Genomic DNA, 23,652 nt, shown 5'->3' with positions numbered 1-23,652 from the left:
TTTCATTTGTCTTATCTAACAAGGCTCTATGTTAAAATTATTATATGAATTATTTTGTTTCCATTTAGTAAAGCTGTAAATGACACAAAGGTAAATGGCCTGTATTTGTATAGCGCTTTACTTAGTCCCTATGGACCCCAAAGCGCTTTACACTACATTCAGTCATTCACCCATTCACACACACTGGTGATGGCAAGCTGCATTGTAGCCACACCTGCCCTGGGGCGCACTGACGGAGACGAGACTGCCGGACACTGGCGCCACGGGGCCCTCTGACCACCACCACTAGGCAACGGGTGAAGTGCCTTGCCCACAGACACAACGACTGGGACTGTCCGAGCCGGGGCTCGAATCGACGGCAACCTTCCGATTACAAGACGAACTGCCAACTCTTGAGCCACGATCGCCCCAGGTAATCGAAGGATAGCAGAGCGAAGACCACCTTGAAAAGCACAACTGAACCATGAGTGTTAAGTGATGTGAAAAATAAGAGCATCACAAAAAAAGAGAACGTTTTCTGGGAATTAAAAATAAAGTTGGTTCATTCTAGAAATTAAAATGTGAAGTTAACATTATAGATATAGCACTCAAGTTGTGATAAATTATCATACAAAAAAAATGCTTTCTTCCAGATAGCGCTACTAAAAAATAAAACAAAAAGAAAAACCTTTATGGTTTTCTTCCTGAGAGAGTGCGGAAACGTTTGAGTGAAGACACGACACGGGAGTCTAGGGAGCTAACGGGGATTTATTTTTATTGTGTTTTTGTTATTTACTTCATTGTAAAAAAAAAAAAAAAAAAAAAAAAGGACTGCCTTCATTAAAGAGTCCAGCATTTGGGTCCTCTTTCCTCATATCCCCACGGTTGACCAGCGCTAACCGTGACAATATATTCAGTAAAATCAGAATAATGCTTTGATGGCTGAATTGTTTAACTACTTGTGTTCTGCATTTTGTATCATTAAATAAAAAGAGTTTTGTAATGAGCTGTAAATAAAATACAGGACAGAGCAAATATGAGCATTTCATATAAATTATGTGGTTGGTTGATAAGGATGGACAAAGTTCACTTTAAGGTTTTTTAACTCGATAATGCTTTGGACAAAGATGCAATGTTTGTAGCTTTACCAGAGTTTTCATCGCAGTTGATTTTAAATCAGTGAATATGTGACTGAAGTGCAGGCATCAGCTTTTTTCTGAAAGAGGTAGGACTATCATTGTCAAAGTCGAGGTGGAGGAAATGTTGCAGCTTTTATGGCTAACAGTGGATCAGAGTCACTATTTTTCATTCATGGTGTGGCTGCTGATAGAAGTAGCAGGATGAATTCTGTGTGCAGTGCTGCACTCAGATTCAGGCAGGTGGGGCCCAACCCAGTACTAGTGAGCTATTGTTAATGAAGTTTATGATTCCTGCGGCTTCTTTTGTGACCATTTTGCGCAAGTGCAGAAGTGCACATAAATGAGAGTAACATTGAGTCCTCTCAAAGTGACCTGAACTTCTCAAGAGGGCAGGGGCTTCAGTACCATCCTACTCGCTTTCTGAGAAACTGAAACTGAAGAGCTGAACAAAGCCTATTTAACCTGTCCTCCTCGCACATCGTGTACTTCTTTCTTTTCTCACCATGAAACGTCTTGGAGCTCTGATCCTGGTTTTGAGTTTGTCCACAGGTAAGAGCAGCTTATCATTGGTTTTTCTTGTTCTTTACCACATAATCAGATAATCACTGGTCCTTTCAGGTCTTCTACTTTTGAACAAAACTGTAAGAGACATGAAACTGAAGAGAGGTTCAGATCACCTTGAAAAGGACATCTGAACCAAAAATTCTTCTGTGATCGAAAAAAAGAAAGAATAAATTTTTTAAAATGGGCATCTTTGTAACTTTTTCACTATTAACAGTTTGATTTAAAATACACTATAGTCATGTACAGATGCAAAACTATTTTAAAAATGCCTTTATAAATCAAATTAAGGGCCTCTCTGTATTTTGTAATAGAAATAGCAGATCCTGAAAGCCCTTTTACATATGACGCCCAGCGCTGCGCTCTTTTTTTATTAATAAAACTCCTGGTCCTTTTCCTTTTCTATTTTCTATTTTCTTTCTCTCTTTTATTGTTTTAATTTCCCGGTGCATTCTCTGAGCTGTGGTACCACAGACTTTATAAGAAGCCTTTTCTCTGAATGAAAAGAAAAGCTTTTCTTGATCTCATTAAGACATCTGCAGTCTAATGGATGATGCTTTGTATTTGGCGAATCTTCATTCATGAATACCAGCTTTCTTTCTTTCTCTGCAGCATGTGGATTACAATGCTACGTATGTGGACTCTCTGACCCTCAATCCTGCACTGATGTCTATACTTGTCCTACCGGTATGGACCGATGTTTCAGCCTCACTGTAAGCGGTAAGTTGTTCTGCAGTGTATTAAGAAGTGTTTAAAGATGTAAATCATACATTTTATGAGCATAGCATTAATTAAACTGAGGTTTTTCCATCATGTCTTACAGGTACCGTCACTAAGGGCTGCATAAAGAGTGACTTATGTGTCAGTCCTATGAGCTGCTGTGAAGGGAACTTGTGCAACAGTGCTATACCAACTGGTCCCAGTGCTATGCTCCTGCTGGTGTCTTCAGCCATAATCACCGTCTTCCTCTGAAGCTCTGGAACAACTACACCTTAATCATGTTTTACTTTGTTCTTAACCAAAAATTACAATCCAGGAATATTCTTTTTTAAATTAACAATGTAAATGATGTTAGTTACTGTACTGTTGGATATATTTTCAATATAATCAGAATAATGCTTTGAATTGTTTAATTAAATAAAAATAAAACAGATTTGTTGTTGCTGTAAATTAAAAAAAAAAAAAAGGACAGATAAATTATGAGCATTTCATATAAATTATGTGGCTGGTTGATAAAGATGGACAAAGTTCACTTTAAGGTTTTCAAACTCCGTAATGCTTTGGACAAAGATGCAATTTTTGTAGTTTTACCACAGTTTTACCCACAGTTGATTTTAAATCAGTCAATATGTGACTGAAGTGCAGGCGTCCAGCTTTCTTTGAAGGAGGTAGGACTATCATTGTCAAAGTCGAGGTACCTGATAGTCAAGAGACAGCTTCATGAATACAGTATATATACTGAGGATTTACAACAAAGTGCAAACAGCTAGTTACACTTAAGAAAAGGAGGGTTGAATTAGACTTTGCCAAAAAACATCTAAAGGAGTCTGCACAGTCTGAAAAAATCTTATGCAGATGAAACCAAAGTGAACTCATACCAGAATGATGAGAAGAGAGATTATGAACCTGTTTGCACTTCGGTAAGTGCACCACACATTTATGGGGCTAACAATAAATTCCAGTTCTGGACATGATTTAGAGGAGACTGCTTAAATGTCTTGTGTGTTCTGTAAAATACTTTAATTGTGTTTAGTTTATTAACATTTTTAATAAACCAAATCATTAGGCACACCTCTTCAGCTGCTCCTTAAAATCACATGGCAGCACCTCGATACATTTAGGCGTGCAAACATGGTCAAGACCACCTGCTGAAGCTCAAATCCAGCATCAAAATGGAGAAAAAAAAGATTATTTAAGGTATTTTAAACGCCTTGTTGAGGTCAAAGGAGAATAGCCAGACTGACTGATTTAGACTGATAGGAACAACAGCAACTCAAAAACCACCTGTTACAACCAATGTATGCGGAAGGGCATCTCTCAATGCACAAAGCAGATGGGCTACAGCAGCACAAGAGCACACAGGGTCTGTCAGCTTTGCAGCATAATGTGAATCTGACAAATCTTCCACAGCTGTGTAATGCTAACATAGACGGAAATCTCAAAGGAATGTTTGAGGAACCTTGTTGAATTTATGCCATAAAGAATCAAGGCAATTCTGAAAGGGTGCCTAACCCAGTACTGCTCAGATATACTTACTGAAGTAGCTGGTGAATGCATCACCTCTTCCAGTATCATTGTAAATGCACACTTTATGTACTTGTAAAAGTTTATAGCAGTTTATCATGTTATTTGTCTAGAAAACCCTTCACTGTCTTCCAGGTGTGAGGTTTATGAGCCTGATAAAACCTTTGATTTTCTGAGAAACTGAGAAATAAAGCCAAGCTCAAAGCTTCGGCTGTTTCTTTCTTCTTCTAAAAAGAAACTGTTCGGAGCTCTGATCCTGTTTTTGGCTCTCTAAGAACAGATTTCATTTGTCTTGTCTGGCAAGGTTCTTTTTAAATTATTATCTGAATTAATTTATTTTCTTTTACCAAAACTGTAAATGACACGAAGGTAATCGAAGGATAGCAGGGTGAAGACCACCTTGAAAAGCACAACTGAAGCATGATTGTAAGTGATGGGGAAAAAAGAACAATTTATCAAACTTTCTCTTTCTCCTATTTTTTCTTGCTGAATGTTTTCTGGGAATTAAAAATAAAGTTGCTTCATTCTAAAAATGAAAATGTGAAGTGAACATTAAAGATATAGTACTCAAGTTGTGATACATTATCACACAAAAGAAATGCTTTCTTCCAGATAGCTCTACTGAAAAACAAAACAAAATAAAAATCCTTTATGGCTTTCTTCCTGCGATAACAAGGATAATGCAGATTAATGTCTTAATATTTTACCTGTCTAAAGTGTTGGTCTGTTGGTCTAAAGTGACCTATCACTTTAGAACAAAGGTCTAAAGGTTTAAAATGGTTTAAAAACAAAGGTCACTCCAGTCTTCCTTCTACAGATCTGATTCAAGGCCAGTTTACTTTGAGACTGCTAAGTTGCTATATTTACGCACCGGTGAGCTTGTGTGAATTATAGCTGCAACTTTTTATCTGTTCTCCCACTCCCACTTCTCACCCATCTTTACAGTCCTATTAATCAAATTTTGATTTGATCTAAACTTGACAGAAATATTGCCAAACCATGTAGTGATACCATAACTGTCATGGTCCTGAGTCTGTTGACTCAGGGTTTTGTGTTTATTAATATTTTCTTATGTTCTTATTTATTCTGGTTATGTATTCTCTTAAGATTTGCTAGTTGTTAGGTTTTGCTTCTGTGCTTCCTCTGTAAAGTGTCTAGTCATCCCTGCCTGTGTGTTCCCTCTATTCTCTGTGCAAAGCCCGTGTCTCTAAGTATGTCTCTGCATGTGTGTTGAGTTTCCTGTTTTACTTTGAAGGTCTGTGTCTTATGTCAGTCTATTCAGTTTGCATTCTCCCTGTCTCGTCATGGTTAATAGGTTCAGCTGTGTCTCACTCCTGTATGCAGTTTCCACATTCCCCCTTTGTGCTTATATGTGTGTTTTCCCTTGCTTGTCACTGGTCCGTCTGTGTTACCTCCACGTGTCATCCTGTGTTTCACCCTGTGTGTTATCCTGCGAGTCATGGTTTCAGTTTTGTTTAGTTAGTTTTTCCCAGTTTAGGTTTATCTCAGTTTCTGTCATTCCCATCTCTGCTCAGTCTATTTTGTCACCATTTTGAAAATAAAGCTCACTCTCATCAAAGCCAGTGCCTGCATTTGGCTCCTTCGTTCGCCACTCTACACATTTGCCACCACAGCCGTGACAATAACGGATGATAAATTCAACAATTATCGTGTTATCTATAAAAAGTAACATGAGGTACTCTTTTTACACAATACAAGTGCTGGCTAATTCGCCCACACACATACTCCACGGGATGAATCGACTGTAACTTATATGGTTATTGCTAACTTACAAAGAAGGTTGACTTCAGAAATGCACGGTCTAAATGTCAAACATTTAACCTGCATAGTTAGTGTGTGGTTTTTTGTGAGTTTTTGGGATAGACATTTATTTTGTTGGCATCTGATCATCGTAATCGGAACATTAATTAAAAGGGTCGTTTTTTCGTTTTTTATTAATATAAGAAGATAAAAAGAGCTTTATTTATCCCAAGGGAAATTCTTTTGTCATACACATGAATAAGAATACTAGTATACAGTAATATACAGTAGGATAGTGCAAATATAACATCAAATAACTCTAACGAAGTAACAATATAACTATAAGTAATATCCTGAAAAATAAATAGCTTAGCTATCAGTGCAGGTGATTCTAAAAGTGGCATAGTATTGTGAAAATGAATAAAAGAGAGTAGCAGCATATGATGGGGAGATGAACCAAACATTCGATGAAAAACTGTTGGGTGATATTGCACAGTCTGAATGGGAACAGAATAAGTTTGTCATTAATCCTCAGAAAAATCACATACAGTGCAAGGAAGAGTTGTACAGTCTTATTGCCACCGTTTTGAAGGATTTCCTGTGGCGGTCAGTTCTGCATTTCGGGGCGATGAGTCTTTTGCTGCGTGTGCTCCGATGGTCCATCATGGAGGCGTGCATGGGGTGGGAGGGGTTGTCCATGATACAAAGAAGTTTTTTAGCATTCTCCTCTCAGACACCTCCTCCAGGTTCTCCAGTTCGACACCCAGGACAAGTCCTGGTCCTTTTGCCTTTCTTTTCTTTTCTTTTTTCTTTTGCTACATTTTCTGATGGCTTCTTTAGACCACATCCTTGTTATCGCAGGAAGACAGCCAAAAAGCACTGAGATCCGAACTTGCCCTACCGCTATGGACCGATGTTTCAGCCTTACTACAAGTTGTTCTGCAGTGTATTAAGAAGTGTTTAAAGCTGTAAATCATACATTTTATGAGCATAGTGTTACTGAAACTGAGGTTTTCCCATCATGTCTTACAGGTACCGTCACTAAGAGCTGCCAGTTCCCTAGCTTGTGTGTCAGTCCTATGAGCTGCTGTGAAGGGAACTTGTGCAACAATGCTATACCAACTGGACGCAGTGCTATGCTCCTGCTGGTGTCTTCAGCCATAATCACCATCTTCCTCTGAAGCTCTGGAACAACTACATCTTAATCATGTTTTACTTTGTTCTTAACCAAAATCTACAATCCAGGAATAATTAACAATGTAAAAGATTTTAGTTGGATATATTTTCAATAAAATCAGAATAATGCTTTGATCGCTGAATTGTTTAATTACTTGTGTTCTGCATTTTGTATCACTAAACAACAGATTTGTTATCAGCTGTAAATTAAACTAACAAAACAGGACAGAAGAAAATATGAACGTTTCATATTACAGATATATATATATAATTATATGTGGCTGGTTGATAAGGATGGACAAAGTTCACTTTAAGGTTTTCAAACTCCATAATGTTTTGGACAAAGATGCAATTTTTGTAGTTTTACCACAGTTTTCCTCACAGTTGATTTTAAATCACTCAATATGTGACTGAAGTGCAGGCATCCAGCTTTCTCTGAAGGGGGTAGGACTATCATTGTCAAAGTCGAGGTACATGAAAGTCAAGAGAAACCTTCATGAGTACAGTATATATACTGAGAATTTACAACAAAGTGCAAACAACTAGTTACAATTAAGAAAAGGAAGGTCAGATTACACTTTGTCAAAAGACATCTAAAGGAGTCTGCACAGTCTTGGACAGATGAAACCAAAGTGAACTCATACCAGAATGATGAGAGAAGTTCAGAGAAGAGAAATGTTTCATAATGTAAAACATAACATCTGTCAAACATGGTGGAGGAAATGTTACCGCATTTATGACTACCAGTGGATCCAGGTCACTAATTTTTATTCATGGTGTGATTGCTGATAGAAGCAGCAGGATGAATTCTGAAGTGTGCAGTGCTGCACTCAGATTCAGGCAAGTTCTCTGAATGCTTCATCCAAGTATTAAAAATTATTCCAGTTTGTCCAGTTAATTTTTTAAAAGTATTACATGTGGAATATGTGTACTGTGCTTCACCAAAGTCTTTAAACAGGAAGGTCTCTCCACCAGGCAGAAACGTTAAAATGCCGCGAGGTACTTATGTGAGCAGTCGATGCATCTACATTTCACCTCTAAAATAAGGGTTTTAAACTCTTGCAGATTTCTCTGAAAGACTGTCTGCAGTCTCTCTCCTATGTTGTCTTGGGTTTCATTTAATCATGTTCTTCTCAGTTTTGTCCTTTAGCACTCTCAGGTGTTTTTTTCTCTGCAACAACACATCAAACATCCAAGGTATGGACATTGAGGCTGTGGACAGCTACAGGTACCTTGGTGTTCATCTGAACAACAAACTGGACTGGACTCATAATTCAGACGCCCTCTACAGGAAAGGGCAGAGCAGGCTGTACCTGCTGCGGAGACTCAGGTCGTTTGGAGTAGAGGGCCCACTCCTGAAGACCTTCTATGACTCTGTGGTGGCCTCAGCTATCTTTTAGGGTGTGGTCTGCTGGGGTGGCAGCATCTCTGCCAGGGACAGGAAGAGGCTGAACAGGCTGATCAAAAGGGCCAGCTCTGTTCTAGGATGCCCTCTGGACCCAGTGGAGGTGGTGAGTGAAAGGAGAATGGTGGCTAAGCTGTCATCCCTGTTGGACAACATCTCCCACCCCATGCAGGAGACTCTGACAGCACTGAGCAGCTCCTTCAGTGGGAGACTGCGGCACCCACGATGTGGGACAGAGAGATTTCGCAGGTCTTTCCTCCCCACTGCTGTCAGACTCCATAACAAAGACTTTAACTGATCAAACACACACATCCACACATGTGCAATAACACTAAGTGCAATATTCCTTTCTGGCATCATTGTATTTTTACTCAGTTGTATACAGCATTTGTATTCTATTTTTATCCTATTGTATATTTTATTCTATTTTATTCTACTGTATTTTATTTTATTCTATTCTGTACAGTTGTGTACAGTATTTATTCTTATTATATTCTAATTTTTGCTTCAGAACTTTTGTACTGTCCACTTCCTGCTGTGACAAAACAAATTTTCCACGTGTGGGACTAATAAAGGTCACCTTATCCTTATCTTAAATCAGCTATCAAGGAAACAATTCAAAGGAGTCTTGAACTGGCGTTAGTGAGTCAGCTTTGCTGATAAGGGCAGGCCTTGCAAATCCAGACCTGTCCAAAAATGCCTCTCTACCCGCTCAACTTTTATGTTATAAAAACAATTAAATCTTAAAGTCTGACAATGAAAGTCTTAAATATCCACACTGGCAATAAGTCAGCACAGTTACAACTCAAGTTAATATTCGTGCTATTTCAAGTATTAAAATTATGCTAGTTTGTCCAGTTAATTTAAGCCCCTGAAAAGGCGAGTCTGTGTAATCTCCAAACAGTTAATACTGTTTTTGTAAAAGCCCTTAAATTACAGCTTAAAGTATGCACTTCAAATGTATATAGCTGTGTGTTTAAAATACACTATATGTAACAGGGTCATAAACAGAGATGGGCAGTAACGCATTACTTGTAACGCGTTACCGTAATCCGATTACTTTTTTCAAGTAACGAGTAAAGTAAGGGATTGCTGTCGCAAAAACGGTAATTAGATTACCGTTACTTTCCCGTAGGAACGCTGCGTTACTGCATTACTAAAACCGTGATTTTTTTGCGAGAATTTCTCATGACAGTGACGTAAGCGAGTGCGACATTTGTGACAACAGCTGTGTGCAGATCAACAATGCATAATATATCGAGTGCGGGAGAGAGTATGAGCATGCAGCGTTTAAAGCGTGGAAGTACTGACCTTATTTTGAGTTTGATTCCATAAAAAGTGACAAAAATATTAGTGTCCGTTGTGCGTGGGAAGAAAACTTCTTTTTACAGCGAAAAAAACCCCCTAAACTTCCAAGCAAGCACCGAGTGCGCTACGACGCACAGAGAAACTCATGGATTCTTCAACTGACCGCTGCGGCACACCTGCACCAAGGCAAACCTCCGCCTACCCCAGTCCTGCTTTACAGGTGAAAATAGAGCGACAGGACCGCTAGTCTTTGATTTTATTTATTTTCTGCTGTGTTTTACTTGCATCTATTTGAAAGAGTGAGTGTAAACACAAAAAAATATTTTTATTTTATGTGCTGGAATGTGCAGAAAATAGGTTTAAATGTTAAACAAATTTCTTCCAGTCAGAGAATGTTGCATATAATTAAATTTTTTGCTTGATGCATAAAGTTAAAAGATTAAAACTAATAAAACAAGTTTTAAAAAGAGACTTTTCCATTTGATTACATTTTGTATGATGAATTATGCAGAAAAAGTAGAATTGGGCTGAAAGATCACCTATTCAGGTTGTAAATCGTGTTTTTAAAAAGTAACTAAGTAATTAATTACTTTTGAAAATACGTAATCAGTAAAGTAACGGGATTACTTTTGGGGGGAAGTAATAAGTAATTAGTTACTGATTACTTTTTTCAAGTAACTTGACCAACACTGGTCATAAATCACATATTGTTATAATTATGCAAAATGTGTTCTAAACCCTCAAACCGTTCCTTTTATACCTGACTTTTAGGACCTCCAAGCCTGTAGTTACGTTCATTATCAGTTAGAGCCCCTCCTCATCTTTTCTTCTTCTTCTTTGGTGCAACCGTATAAATACTGTGTACCCCTTTTGCCTCTCCCCTTTTCTACAATTCCCCTGTGGGAGGATGGTGTAATTTCTTTCCCAACACTGTAAAACGCTCATATAATGCATATTTAGCCACCCTGATGTTTCTGATTGCGATTTTAGTTCAATTATTGTCATCATTATGCCTGGTTTTTTGTTAGATGTTATAAGTGTGTAGTATGTGTGTGCCACAAATGTGTTTTAGGCGCCATTAATGCTAGCATGAATATATACTTCTTGCTAGCTTGGAAGTTGTGGTGGGTTGAGCTAATCCTCTTCCCCACTGTTTGTATTTGGTCGTAGGAGCTGTAGTGGGCAAATTATTCACTTGGAGGTTTGGAGCTTTCTTTCTTTTACCTTTTATCGTCAGGTATGTCGGATTTTCTACAATTCCCCTGTGGGAGAGGAGCTGGAGTGGGCAAATTATTCACTTGGAGGTCTTTCTTTCTTTTACCTTTTATTGTCAGGATCAGACACAACGCAGAAACACACCGGTTACATATACACCACAAAAACTGCTTTTATCCAACAAACTGTACCAAACTGGAACTACACCGGTGCAGCTGTCTATTTTCCCACCACTTCAAACCTACTCATTCACAAATAATTTCATGAGCTCATTCTGAGACTCAGACATGAAGTTGGACTGAACTTACCAACAATGTTATTTTGTCTTTTGTAAAAGACAGCATCAGGAATATATATGGCACTGTGCAAAAATGTCTGTGTGGATGAGTAAGCTGGAAAAAAAACACCATTAATGTTAACAGCTTTCATTTAATAACGTCTAACATTTATACCAGTTATAATACATACAATATTTCTTTGTGTGTCAAAGAGCTTTTCAAATAAAAGAAGAACATATATGTTTAAAGCACTTCTTTGTGGTAAAATGAGGTCAAACCGAGTAGTAGTAAGCTATTCTTAATGAAGTTTATGATTACTGCCTTTTGCAGTACTGCAAATCCATCCTGTGTATCTTAACAGCAGTGATCATCTGGTAGCATTAACATCTTTTGGAGAACATGTGGCGCAAGTGCAAGCGCAGATGTGCACACAAATGAGAGTAATGTTGCATCGACATAAGGTGAATTCACCTTCTCAAGAGGGCGGGGTGTTCAGTACCTCCCTACTGACCTTCTGAGTATTTGAAACTGAAGAGCTGAACAAAGCCTATTTGACTTTCTGTCCTCCTCACACATCGTGTACTTCTTTCTTACTTCTCACCATGAAACTTCTTGGAGCTCTGATCCTGGTTTTGAGTTTGTCTGCAGGTAAGAGCAGCTCATGATTCACTTGTCTTGTTCTTTACCAGATAATCAGATAATCACTGGTCCTTTCAGCTCTTCCATTTTTAAACCAAACTGTAAGAGACATGAAACTGAAGAGAGGTTCAGATCACCTTGAAAAGCACATCTGAACCAAAATTCTTCTGTGATGGGAAAAAAACATAACTCTTAAAAAGTAGGTGAATATATGAGATTTTTTTTCCATTAAAAGTTTGATTTAAAATACACTATAGTCATGTACAGCAAGCTATTATTAATGAAGTTTATGATTGCTGCCTTTTGCAGTAAAGGAAATCCATCCATCTTAAAACTAGTGATCATTTGGTAGCATTGCACAATGTTGCATCGACACAAAATTAAATTACCTCCTAAACATGGCGGGGTGTTCAGTAACATCCTACTCACTTTCTGAGGAATTGAAACTGAAGAGCTGAAACATTAAAAGTTTGATTTTAAATACACTATAGTCATGTACAGATGCAAAACTATTTTAAAAGTTGCCTTTATAAATCAAATTATGGAGCTCAATGTATTTTGTAATAGAAATGGCAGATCCTGAAGGCCTTTTCCCACAGCACCCAACACGCAGTGCTGCGCTTTGAAACACATTAATTTCAGTTGCTTGCACTGCACAATAAGGTTCCATTTGCTTTTTATTGAAGAGAGCTATTTAACTGCATATACTCTATAGATCTGCAGGGTATTATTTTATCTAATCTGGGTTCTTGTTGATTAGTTTTTTTGAGGAATTAAACTCCTGCTCCTTTGCCTTTTTCTCTCTCTCTCTTTTTTTTAAATTTCCTGGTGCATTCTCTGAGCTGTGGTACCACAAACTTCATAAGAAGCCTTTTCTCTGAATGAAAAAAAAAGCTTTTCTTCATCTCATTAAGACATCTGCAGTCTAATGGATCATGCTTTGCAGGGGCGGATCTAGAAGGGTGGCATGAGGTGGCAAGTGCCAACCTAAAATGATCCCTTGCCACCCCAAGTGCCACCCCAATTTTGCATATGACAGTGTTGTTTATTAGAATAAGATAGCATTAACAGTTTGAGCGTAGTTACAATCAACAGTGAATATAAATGCTAAAACTGAATATATTGGATAGTGTTCTCCCCCTCCACCGTTGACAAATGGTTCAGCCCATAGCAGGACCGGCTTTTTTCTTGTTTTCAGTAGCAAGCGATGTTTATGTGCCAGAGCACATTTTGAACAACACCATGGGAATTACGGGTTTTATACAGGTGGTTGGATGTTACACTCTGGAAATGGAAGGAAGGTGAGTTTACGGACACGCTGCACCTCCAAATCATATGACTGATAATATATATATAAGCCATGCCTTTTTCTAAATACTGTCGTCACCATGTTGTGTGTGTGTGTGTGTGTGTGTGTGTGTGTGTGTGTGTGTGTGTGTGTGTGTGTGTGTGTGTGTGTGTGTGTTTTAAGCGTTTTCTAAAGAGAGTGCGAAAACAGTAAAGAAAGGAAAAAAGCCACCTCTTTTCTATCGGTGGAAAAATGTACCATGTCAACCAATTTATAAAAAAGTCAACACGTGGGATTTGGTTGTTTAGGAAGAGGGGAAAGTTTTGGGAGTGACGGTAATGGCAGCGAGACAGAGGGAGCGAGTGAGAGAGAGAGAGTTTAGATGTGGAAGATTTGTGACGTTTAGTGTGGAGTGTATACTTAGTGTGTTGTGTTGTGTAGTTGTTCTGTTGTGTAGTCGTTTTGTTTTGTGTGTCGGTGAGGGTGCTAATGAATTTCACAAAGGCACATTTGTAAACACTGTCACTAAGTAGAAAACCAGCGGAGTGATACACCACCTGTTGTCAGGCCTGCAGGTTTCTCCCTGCGCTGTTCTCCTCTGTCTTTTGGTGGACGAACTAGCACACATCATTTGTGGGGCATCTTATTGCGACACCTGATTGTTCTCTGATTTTAGTTTTAGTAATATTTTTAAATGGTTGTACAAAATGAAAAAAAAACGGCAGGTGTATTTGATGCATTTTTATATTTGCATTTCAAGTTATAAACATTTACTCAACATGTCTGTGGGGTTTTTTTTACAGCAAAACATACTACTGGGATTTTAAGTTCTTTGTGTGATTTCAGATCAGTAATACTAATGCAGTATGTCAGTGAAAAAAACAACTAAATTCAGTTGAGCTGAAAAAAATGACACCAAACAAGGCAAGGGGGAAAAAAATAAAATGAAACCATTTGAGGGTGAAATACAAACGTAAACTCGAAAGGAGTCAAAAATGTCCGGTTGTATTTCAGACCTCGGTGGGTTAATCCAACAAATCATGAAAAATTAGGTTTAAATTTTTGTTCATGACAGTGCAGATTTCTTACATTTTGTGTAATTTAAGCTGTAACAATGTGATTGTTTTCTAACAAAAAACAGTGTGAAACTTAAGTTAGACTTGTGTTTGTAAATGAACCACCCCATGTTGTGTAGCTTTCTTATTACTTATTGGGATACATATAAAACATATAAAAAAGGCCAGAAAGGACTACAGGGACAAAATGGAGTCCAGCTACCACAGCTTTGACACCAGGCGACTGTGGAATGGACTGCGCTGCATCACTGACTACAAGAAGGTCAACACAGTCAGTGTTCAGCCCACTGCATCTCTCGCAGACGAGCTCAACAACTTCTATGCTCGTTTTGACGCAGACAACAGAGAGCATATCCTCTACCCTCAGGAGGACAGTGAGGCTGCAGCTTTAACTCTGAAAACAGAAGCTGTGAGATGGACTTTTAAAAAGGTCAATCCTCACAAAGCTCCAGGACCAGACGGCATCCCAGGCCGGCTTCTCAGAGTGTGTGCAGACGAGCTGGCAGAGGTGTTCACCAACATCTTCAACCTCTCCCTGAGGCAGTCAGCGGTCCCCACGTCCCTCAAAGCATCCACCATCATTCCTGTTCCCAAAAAGTCAGTGGTCTCCTGTCTGAATGACTACCGTCCTGTTGCACTGACATCCGTCATCATGAAGTGCCTGGAGCGGCTGGTCAAAGGTCACATCTGCTCCTCCCTCCCTGACACACTGGACCCTCTTCAGTTCACCTATCGGACAAACAGAGCCACAGAGGATGCCATCGCCCTGGCAACGCACACCACCCTCACTCACCTGGAAAAAGGGAATACATATGCAAGGATGCTCTTCATCGACTACAGCTCGGCATTTAACACCATCATCCCCTCAAAACCTGCCATGAAGCTCGTCGACCTTGGGCTGGGAACACCGATCTGCAGATGGATTCTAAACTTCCTCACAAACAGGCCCCAGGTGGTGAGAGTTGGTAAGCACACCTCCTCATCACTCATCTTAAACACAGGTACGCCACAGGGTTGTGTGCTTAGCCCCCTCCTATATTCCCTGTTCACACACGACTGTGTTGCTAAACACGAGTCCAACATCATCATCAAGTTTGCAGATGACACAACCATCATAGGCCTCATCACAGACAACGACGAGACAGCCTATAGAGAGGAGGTGATGGCACTGTATGAGTGGTGTCTGGAAAATAACCTGACTCTCAACATCAGCAAAACTAGAGAAATGATAGTGGACTACCGGAAGCGACCAGTCAGGGAACACCAGCCCATCCACATCAACGGTGTCAAGGTCGAAAGGGTCAGCAGCTTCAAATTCCTTGGAGTCAACATCACCGAGGACTTCTCCTGGACCCTTTACACAGACACTGCCATCAGGAAAGCTCGCCAGCGGCTTTACTTCCTGAAAAGGCTGAGGAAGTTTGGCATGAACGCCAACATCACTTCAAATTTCTACAGGTGTGGAATCGAGAGCTTGCTGACGAGCTGCATTACAGTTTGGTACGGAAGCTGCTCTGCCAGCAGCCAGAAATCACTACAGAGGGTGGCGAAGGCAGCAGAGCACATCACTGGCATGAGGCTTCCTGCCATTCAGGACATTTATCTTCAACGATGCCTCCGTAAAGCACACAGCATCATCAAGGACCACAGTCACCCAGCACATCAGCTTTTCTCCTTGTTACCATCTGGCAGACGTTACAGGAGTCTGTCTGCTCAGACTACAAGACTTAAAAACAGTTTCTACCATCAAGCCATACGACACCTCAACCACAACACTTAAACACACACAGCACAGTCCACAGGACGCACTCAGAAGCTACCCTGCAGCTTCACAAGTACTCTGTATAATCTGCACTGGTCACTCCACTTTATTGATATTCATATTTTTAAAAAAGTGCAATACTGTAACAACTGCCACGAAAAAAAAACAAAAAACTTTTGTACTGTTTAGTTTGTACTGCTGCTTATTCCATCTGCCATCTGCCCCCCACCCCCCCCCACACACACACACACACACACACATTTCTATTTAAGATTTTCTTTATTTAATCACTAGTGTGTATATATATACACATATATATATATATATATATATATATATATATATATATATATATATATATATATATATATATATATATATATATATATATATATATATATATTTAGTCAGTTAACTGAAAATCTTTTTTCTTTACTACATCTTATTAATATTTTTGCTCTTTACTATTTTTCTATTTATTTTTATTATTTTATTTTCTACTGTACCATTCTGCTGAGTGACTGTCTTCTGCTCGTCAAATACATTTCATTGCGATGTTGACCCTGTGCTAACTTGTATATGACAAATAAAACTGAAAACTGAAACTGAACATATTTATTTCTTATACAGGCTATACAGTACATAGAATCAAAACTCACAAGTTTTATGTCACTAAAGTGTGTAATTATGTGGGCTACAGACAATAATTAAGTTATAGACTATATTTATATGAAAAACGTGTATACTTACTGCATTTGAATCATTTTAACCATATGTAACCACCTGCATATGTGTTTGGGGGGAAAAAAGGCTTTGATTTTACCACCATTTGATTTCTTTGCCACCCTCATGCCACCCTAAGAAAATTTCTCTAGATCCGCCCCTGATGCTTTGTATTTGAAGAATCTTCATCCATGTATGACAGCTGTCTTTCTTTCTCTGCAGCATGTGGATTACAATGCTACGTATGTTTATTCTCTGACTCTCCGTCCTGCACTGAGATCTTCACTTGTCCTGCTGGTATGGATCGATGTTTCAGCGTTACTATAAATGGTAAGTTCTTCTGCAGTGTATTAAGAAGTGTTTAAAGCTGTAAATCATACATTTTATGAGCATAGCATTACTTAAACTGAGGTTTTCCCATCATGTCTTACAGGTACTGTCTCTAAGAGCTGCATAAACAGTGCCTCATGTGTCAGTCCTATGAGCTGCTGTGAAGGGAACTTGTGCAACAGTGCTATACCAACTGAACCCAGTGCTATACCAACTGGTCCCAGTGCTATACCAACTGGTCCCAGTGCTATACCAACTGGACCCAGTGCTATACCAACTGGTCCCAGTGCTATACCAACTGGTCCCAGTGCTATACCAACTGGACCCAGTGCTATGCTCCTGCTGGTGTCTTCAGCCATAATCACCATCTTCCTCTGAAGCTCTGGAACAACTACATCTTAATCATGTTTTACTTTGTTCTTAACCAAAATCTACAATCCAGGAATAATTAACAATGTAAAAGATTTTAGTTGGATATATTTTCAATAAAATCAGAATAATGCTTTGATCGCTGAATTGTTTAATTACTTGTGTTCTGCATTTTGTATCACTAAACAACAGATTTGTGTATATATATATATATTTATACATATATATATGTGTGTGTGTGTGTGTGTGTGTGTGTGTGTGTGTGTGTGGCTGGTTGATAAGGATGGACAAAGTTCACTTTAAGGTTTTCAAACTCCGTAATGCTTTGGACAAAGATGCAATTTTTGTAGTTTTACCACAGTTTTCCTCACAGTTGATTTTAAATCACTCAATATGTGACTGAAGTGCAGGCATCCAGCTCTCTCTGAAGAGGGTAGGACTATCATTGTCAAAGTCGAGGTACCTGATAGTCAAGAGAAACCTTCATGAGTACAGTATATATACTGAGAATTTACAACAAAGTGCAAACAACTAGTTACAATTAAGAAAAGGAAGGTCAGATTACACTTTGTCAAAAGACATCTAAAGGAGTCTGCACAGTCTTGGACAGATGAAACCAAAGTGAACTCATACCAGAATGATGAGAGAAGTTCAGAGAAGAGAAATGTTTCATAATGTAAAACATAACATCTGTCAAACATGGTGGAGGAAATGTTACCGCATTTATGACTACCAGTGGATCCAGGTCACTAATTTTTATTCATGGTGTGATTGCTGATAGAAGCAGCAGGATGAATTCTGAAGTGTGCAGTGCTGCACTCAGATTCAGGCAAGTTCTCTGGATGCTTCATCCAAGTATTAAAAATTATTCCAGTTTGTCCAGTTAATTTTGAAAAGTATTACATGTGGAATATGTGCACTGTGCTTCACCAACAACAACTGCAATTTATGGGCACCTGCAGTACCAAAAAAAAAAGAAGAAGAAAACACTGGCCCACTTTCAACCCTGTTTATGGTACACACTTCTTTTTTTCCTTTTTTTTTGCATCTTTCATTTCTTTTAACCACATCTCCGGGTGATTAATACACAAACAGCACTCCCTTTCATGTGCTACTGTTCAGGTTCATATCGGTTTCATGTTTGAGGGCTCGCAGTGACGTGAAACAATAGCTCCCCTCACATGCCTTAAACCAAAAGTCCAAAAGTCACAAGCCTGTTTTCAAAATGTAAGGAGTAGAAAGTACAGATATCTGTTTAAAAATGCAGGACTACTCAAGTAAAGTACAGATACCTGAAAATTCTACTTAAGTACAGGATTGAAGTATTTTTACTTCGTTACATAAACCAGACCGTAGTTCAACAGAGTAGCCGACCTTTGGGATGTGGTGTAATGGGGCGTTTGTCTCATGGATGTACAACAGCTGTCTGAGGCCATCATGTCAACATGGATCATAATCTCTGAGGAATGTTTCAAGCACTTTGTTGAATTGTTGCCATCATACAAATAAGCACTTCTGATGGTAAAATGAGGTCAAACCGAGTACTAGTAAGCTATTCTTAATGAAGTTTATGATTGCTGCCTTTTGCAGTATTGGAAATCCCTCCATGTGCATCTTAAAACCAGTGATCATGTGGTAGCATTAACTTATGTTGTGAACATATTACACAACTGCAAGCAGATATTTGTGCAAAATTTAGAGTAATGTTGCGTCCAGGGGCGGTCCTAGCCTGTTAAGCGCCCTGGGCAAACACTGGTGTTGCACTCCAGTATCAACACCCAACCCTACAACATAAGCTAATAGACCTACACCTTAGCGCACACATTCGGTTTGTATAGGGTTTTTTTTTCTCTGGAATTTCACAAAACCCGGGAAAAATAACTAATACATAATGGGCTTGGATTAACAATATTATGAATGAAATGTGCACTATTTGGAAGCAGCATGCCCCCTCCCCTTTCAACCACTGAATTGTTTAATTCCTAGGATTTTGCAATTCACATCTGTCAAGAGATGTATTCTAAGGACACTTCAGCTGAGAGTCAGAGAGTGGAGACACACACACGCTGCAGATTTTACTTGCAAGGGCGGTCACAGAGCGCTCACACGAGAGTGGGGGCCCTGTGACTTTGCGCTCTGTTCTTGCACTTGTCTTTATTTATATACAAAAGTAATACAACAGTGCATATCAGTGGAATGTTGATGCGTGAGCATTTGCGTATGTGGCTGTGTGTGTGTGAGAGAGTCTGTGGGAAGCAATTTCTCTTCCTGGTAGGGAGTGAAACTGCTTGTTCAGCTCTTATTATCGCTGTGGGAAGAAACTGATAAAAGAGAACAGAACAAGTCTTGTAGTGAACAACAGTCTAAGACATCAAAAGGTCATCATGCAGTATTCTATCATATGCAAACTTATATCATTAAAAGTTTATACTGTGGTGGACCACTGGAGGGCTCCACTCACACCCAGTTCTCAGGAAGTGTTGTTGCTATGTTTTGGAGGGAAAAGTGTTTAGTTGTGTGGTGATGAGGAATAAACGAGGAGTGTTAATCGAGAGCTCTCGTGTCGTCTGTGTTTACCTCCACATTAGTGACCCCTGACTCGAACATGCTGCAGTCCGATGGTGGCACCGACTCCGCTCTGGATGCATCAGCAGCCGCCAGCCCTCTGCCTCCGGCTGCAGCTGCGTTTGCTGTGCCGCTCGAGCTGCCGGACTTTTGGCTTCACGATCCCCCGTCGTGGTTCGTGCACGTGGAGGCTCAGTTCGCCCTTCGTGGCATCTCGGCTGACGACACGAAATATCACCAGGTGGTGGCCTCTCTCGACCCGCTAGCCACCCATCGTGCGTTGACTCTCCTCCGGGACCCACCCACCCGAGGGAAGTACGCCACTCTTAAGGAGCTGCTTCTTCGGCGCTATGCCCTCTCCGACGCAGAGCGAGCCAAGAAGCTCCTCTCCTCTCAGGCCTGGGTGGCGGTACGGCTCTCGAACTGATGGAGCGCATGCTGTCCTTTCTCGGTCCGGACGACGGGGGATTCCTGTTCGCCCACATCTTCCTCCGACAGCTGCCGGCGGCCGTGAGAGCCGGCCTCGCCAACTCTCCGCTTCTGGGCACAAAGGATTATCGCCCCTGGCTGAGGACGCGGATCGTATTCTCTTGGCTACCCGCGCTTTCCACGATCACGACCTAGTTCCAGCCTGCCGGGCGGCTCTTCTACTTCCCGCTGACCTGCCCGACGTGTCCGCTCCTTCGCTGACGGCAAAGGTCGCGGCACAGCGACTACCGCGGACGGGACCTCTGTTTCTACCATCAGCGTTTTGGCCCCAGAGCGCCGCTGCTTGCTGCCTTGTGCTTTTCCGACCCTGGGACACGGGCCCCGACAGCGCGGCTGTAGCCGCTGCGACCGCTGGCGACAAAGAAAAACTGCTCTTCATAGAAGACGCGCTCGGAGACGTTTCCTGGTCGAACTCCGGCTCCCAGAAGAGCCTCCTTCCCCGTCCGGCGCCGACAGTTTAGCAGCAGGCTGCGGACAGCAGCTTATTGCGGCTAATGGCTCTCCCATCGAAACGTTCGGGGAAAGGTTCGTGACTGTTTGTTTTCATGGTCGGGATTTCCAATGGACCTTTGTTGTTGCCACTAGCTCTGTACCTATTTTGGGCGCTGATTTTCTTTGTGCCCACGGACTGCTGGTCGATGTCGCTAACAGACGCTTAATCGACGCCCAGTCTTTTCTTCAGTGCCCTGTTTCACTCGGCGCCATCGAGCCCCTGAATCGGGCTAATTTGGTGACTTCTGGGAATGTTTTCAGCGTTTGCTCTCTGAGTTCCCTTCACTGACTGTTCCTAATTTCTCAAACATGGCAACGAAGCACGGGGTTGAACATTATATTCCGACGGTCGGTCCCCGGTGTTACGCAGACGCGCGCCGCCTCGACCCCGCGAAACTCTCCGTCGCTTGGGAAGAGTTTGCCGCTATGGAGCGCCTCAGCATTGTGCAGCACTCGAATAGTGCCTGGGCTCTCTCCGCTACACATGGTGCCCAAGTCCGGACGGTCGGTGGCGGCCGTGGGGATTTTCGCCGTTTGAATAATGTCACGGAGAACGACCGTTACCCCATTCCCCACATACAGGATTTTTCCGCCCACCCTCGCCGGCACCTCGATTTTTTCTAAAATTGACTTGGTGCGGGGTATCACCAGGTTCCAGTGCGTACCAAGACGTCCCAAAACTGCCGTTATTACCCCTTTCGGCCTGTTTGAATTTTTGCGCATGCCTTCGGCCTGAAAGGCGCCGCCCAGACTTTTCAGCGGTTGATGGACTCTGTCTTGCGCTGGCTGCCTTTCGTCTTCGTGGTACCTTGACGATATATTGGTGGCCAGCTGTTCTGAGAGTCAGCACGCGTCACATTTGCGTCAGGTTTTCCAGTGCTTGGCGGCACACGGCCTGATCGCCAACCCTCCAAGTGCCAGTTCGGCTTGCCGGTTCTGGATTTCTTGGGCCACCGCATTTCGCTGACGGTGTGGTTCCGTTGCGGACAAGGTCCGGGCGTTTCGGCTTTTCGCGTCCAGCGTCCGTTAAAGCGCTGCAGGAGTTCTTGGGGATGGTCAATTTCTACAACCGCTTTCTCCCCAGAGCTGCGCACCTGCTGCAGCCTCTATGCTGCTTTGAAGGGTAAAACTGCTAAGGACCCGATTGATTGGCTCCCTGAATGCATCCAGGCATTTTCTGAGGCCAAGGCCGCGCTGGCAAACGCTGCCCTGCTGGCCCACCCGTTTCCGTCGGCGGAGATTGCGTTGACCACCGACGCGTCGGACGTGGCGGTGGGCGCAGTGTTGGAGCAGCGGGTCTCCGTGTCTGGCAACCGCTTGCCTTTTTCAGTCACACGCTTAGGGACAGTGAGCGCAAATATAGCGTTTTTGACAGGGAGTTGCTGGCCCTGCACCTCGCGACCCGGCATTTTCGTTTTTTTCTAGAGGGTCGGAGTTTCACCGCGTACGTCGATCATAAACCCTTGACATTCGCGATGTCCAAGGTCTCTGACCCGTGGGAGCGGGCGCCAGCAGCGCCAGCTGGAAGCCATTTCGAGTTCACAACTGACATTCAGCACGTGGCTGGTAAGTCCAACTGCGTGGCTGACTGTCTATCCCAGCGTGCTGGTTTCTCCCGTTTATGTTGGCATAGACTTTGACGCTATGGCCGCTGACCAACGGGCGGACCCGGACGTCCTTGCCCTTCGGTCTGAGCAAACGGGCCTTGTACTGGAGGACAGACCCGTGTGGAACGGCGGGCCTAGCCTGCTTTGTGACGTTTCCACCGGCCGACCACGCCCTGTAGTTCCACTTTCGTGGCGTCGCCGCTGCGACTCTGTACACGCCCCTCTCATCCGGGCGTCTGGGCCTCGGTCAAGCTGGTCAGCTCTAGGTTCGCTTTGGCCGGGCCTTCAGAATCGGTGAAAGACTGTGCAGCAGCGTGCATCCCATGCCAACGCGCTAAGATCCATAGGCACACAGGCGCCCCTCGAATCCTTCGCGCCCAGGGAGGCGTTTTGATCATGTACATGTGGATCTGGTTGGTCCCCTGCCGCAGTCACAAGGTTTCACGCACCTTTGACTGTGGTGGACCGCTGACAACCCGCTGGCCTGAGGCGGTGCCTCTGGCGTCCACTACAGCAGCAGCAGTGGCCAGGGCATTTTTGTCAACGTGGGTTTCGCGTTTCGGTCCCCCGCCGACATCACCTCAGACAGGGGCCCCAGTTCGCTTCCGAGCTTTGGTCTGCCATGGCTGATGGCCTGGGCGCCAAGGTCCACCGAACCACTGCGTCACGACCCGCAGGCCAACGGGATGTGCGGCGTTTCCACCGGTCGCTTAAGGCCGCCTGCGTGCTTCTCTCACAGATGGCAACTGGGTTGACCACCTTCCATGGGTTTTACTGGGGTTGTGCTGCGCGGTTAAAGAAGACCTCGGGGTTTCCCGGGCTGAACTTGTCCTCGGTCAGCCCCTCCGGGTCCCCCGGGAATTCTTGCCGAGAGCCCACCCCATGCTTCGCTCCTCTGTGCTGTCTCTCCGTCCCCCGAGAGACTCGTTTTCTCTTCCTGGCCCAGTGCACCATTGTCTGTCCGACACCTTTGTTCCGAGGTCGTTGGACTCTTCGCAGTTTGTTTTCGCCAGGCATGACGCTCATAGGCCTCCGCTGCGTCCACTGTATGACGGCCCCTTTAGGGTTATTCAACCGGGCGGAAGCATTTCCTTTTGGACTTTGGGGTCGTCAGGAGACTGTTTCTATTGACAGACTTAAGCCGGCACATGTGCTGCAGGATGACCAGTTGGTGCCGGCTCAGGCCCCGCCGTGGCCGCCCGCCTTCCACTGGACTGGACAACCCTGCTTCTTCCTCTGGGAGCAC

At 42.3% G+C, this 23,652-nt stretch overlaps 2 protein-coding genes across 2 annotated transcripts; both read left to right on the top strand.

The window, feature by feature from the left end:
- The first annotated feature begins 1,297 nt into the window (after positions 1-1,297).
- On the top strand, positions 1,298-3,387 carry LOC120443112 (lymphocyte antigen 6G-like). The gene is made up of 3 exons (XM_039621061.1): positions 1,298-1,667; positions 2,292-2,399; positions 2,503-3,387. The coding sequence occupies exons 1-3, from the start codon at positions 1,622-1,624 to the stop codon at positions 2,649-2,651; spliced, it is 303 nt and encodes a 100-aa protein (XP_039476995.1). The 5' UTR covers positions 1,298-1,621; the 3' UTR covers positions 2,652-3,387.
- Positions 3,388-11,616: 8,229 nt separating this feature from the next.
- On the top strand, positions 11,617-17,353 carry LOC120443191 (ly-6/neurotoxin-like protein 1). Its single transcript, XM_039621309.1, has 3 exons — positions 11,617-11,714; positions 16,777-16,884; positions 16,988-17,353. Exons 1-3 carry the CDS (start codon positions 11,669-11,671, stop codon positions 17,260-17,262), a joined length of 429 nt encoding a protein of 142 aa, XP_039477243.1. The 5' UTR covers positions 11,617-11,668; the 3' UTR covers positions 17,263-17,353.
- Positions 17,354-23,652: the final 6,299 nt, after the last annotated feature.

The sequence above is a fragment of the Oreochromis aureus genome, linkage group 12 (genome assembly GCF_013358895.1).
Source record: "Oreochromis aureus strain Israel breed Guangdong linkage group 12, ZZ_aureus, whole genome shotgun sequence".
Classification (NCBI taxonomy): Eukaryota; Metazoa; Chordata; class Actinopteri; order Cichliformes; family Cichlidae; genus Oreochromis; species Oreochromis aureus.
Note: the sequence above shows the minus strand (reverse complement) of the source record. Positions and strands in the feature narration are given on the sequence as shown.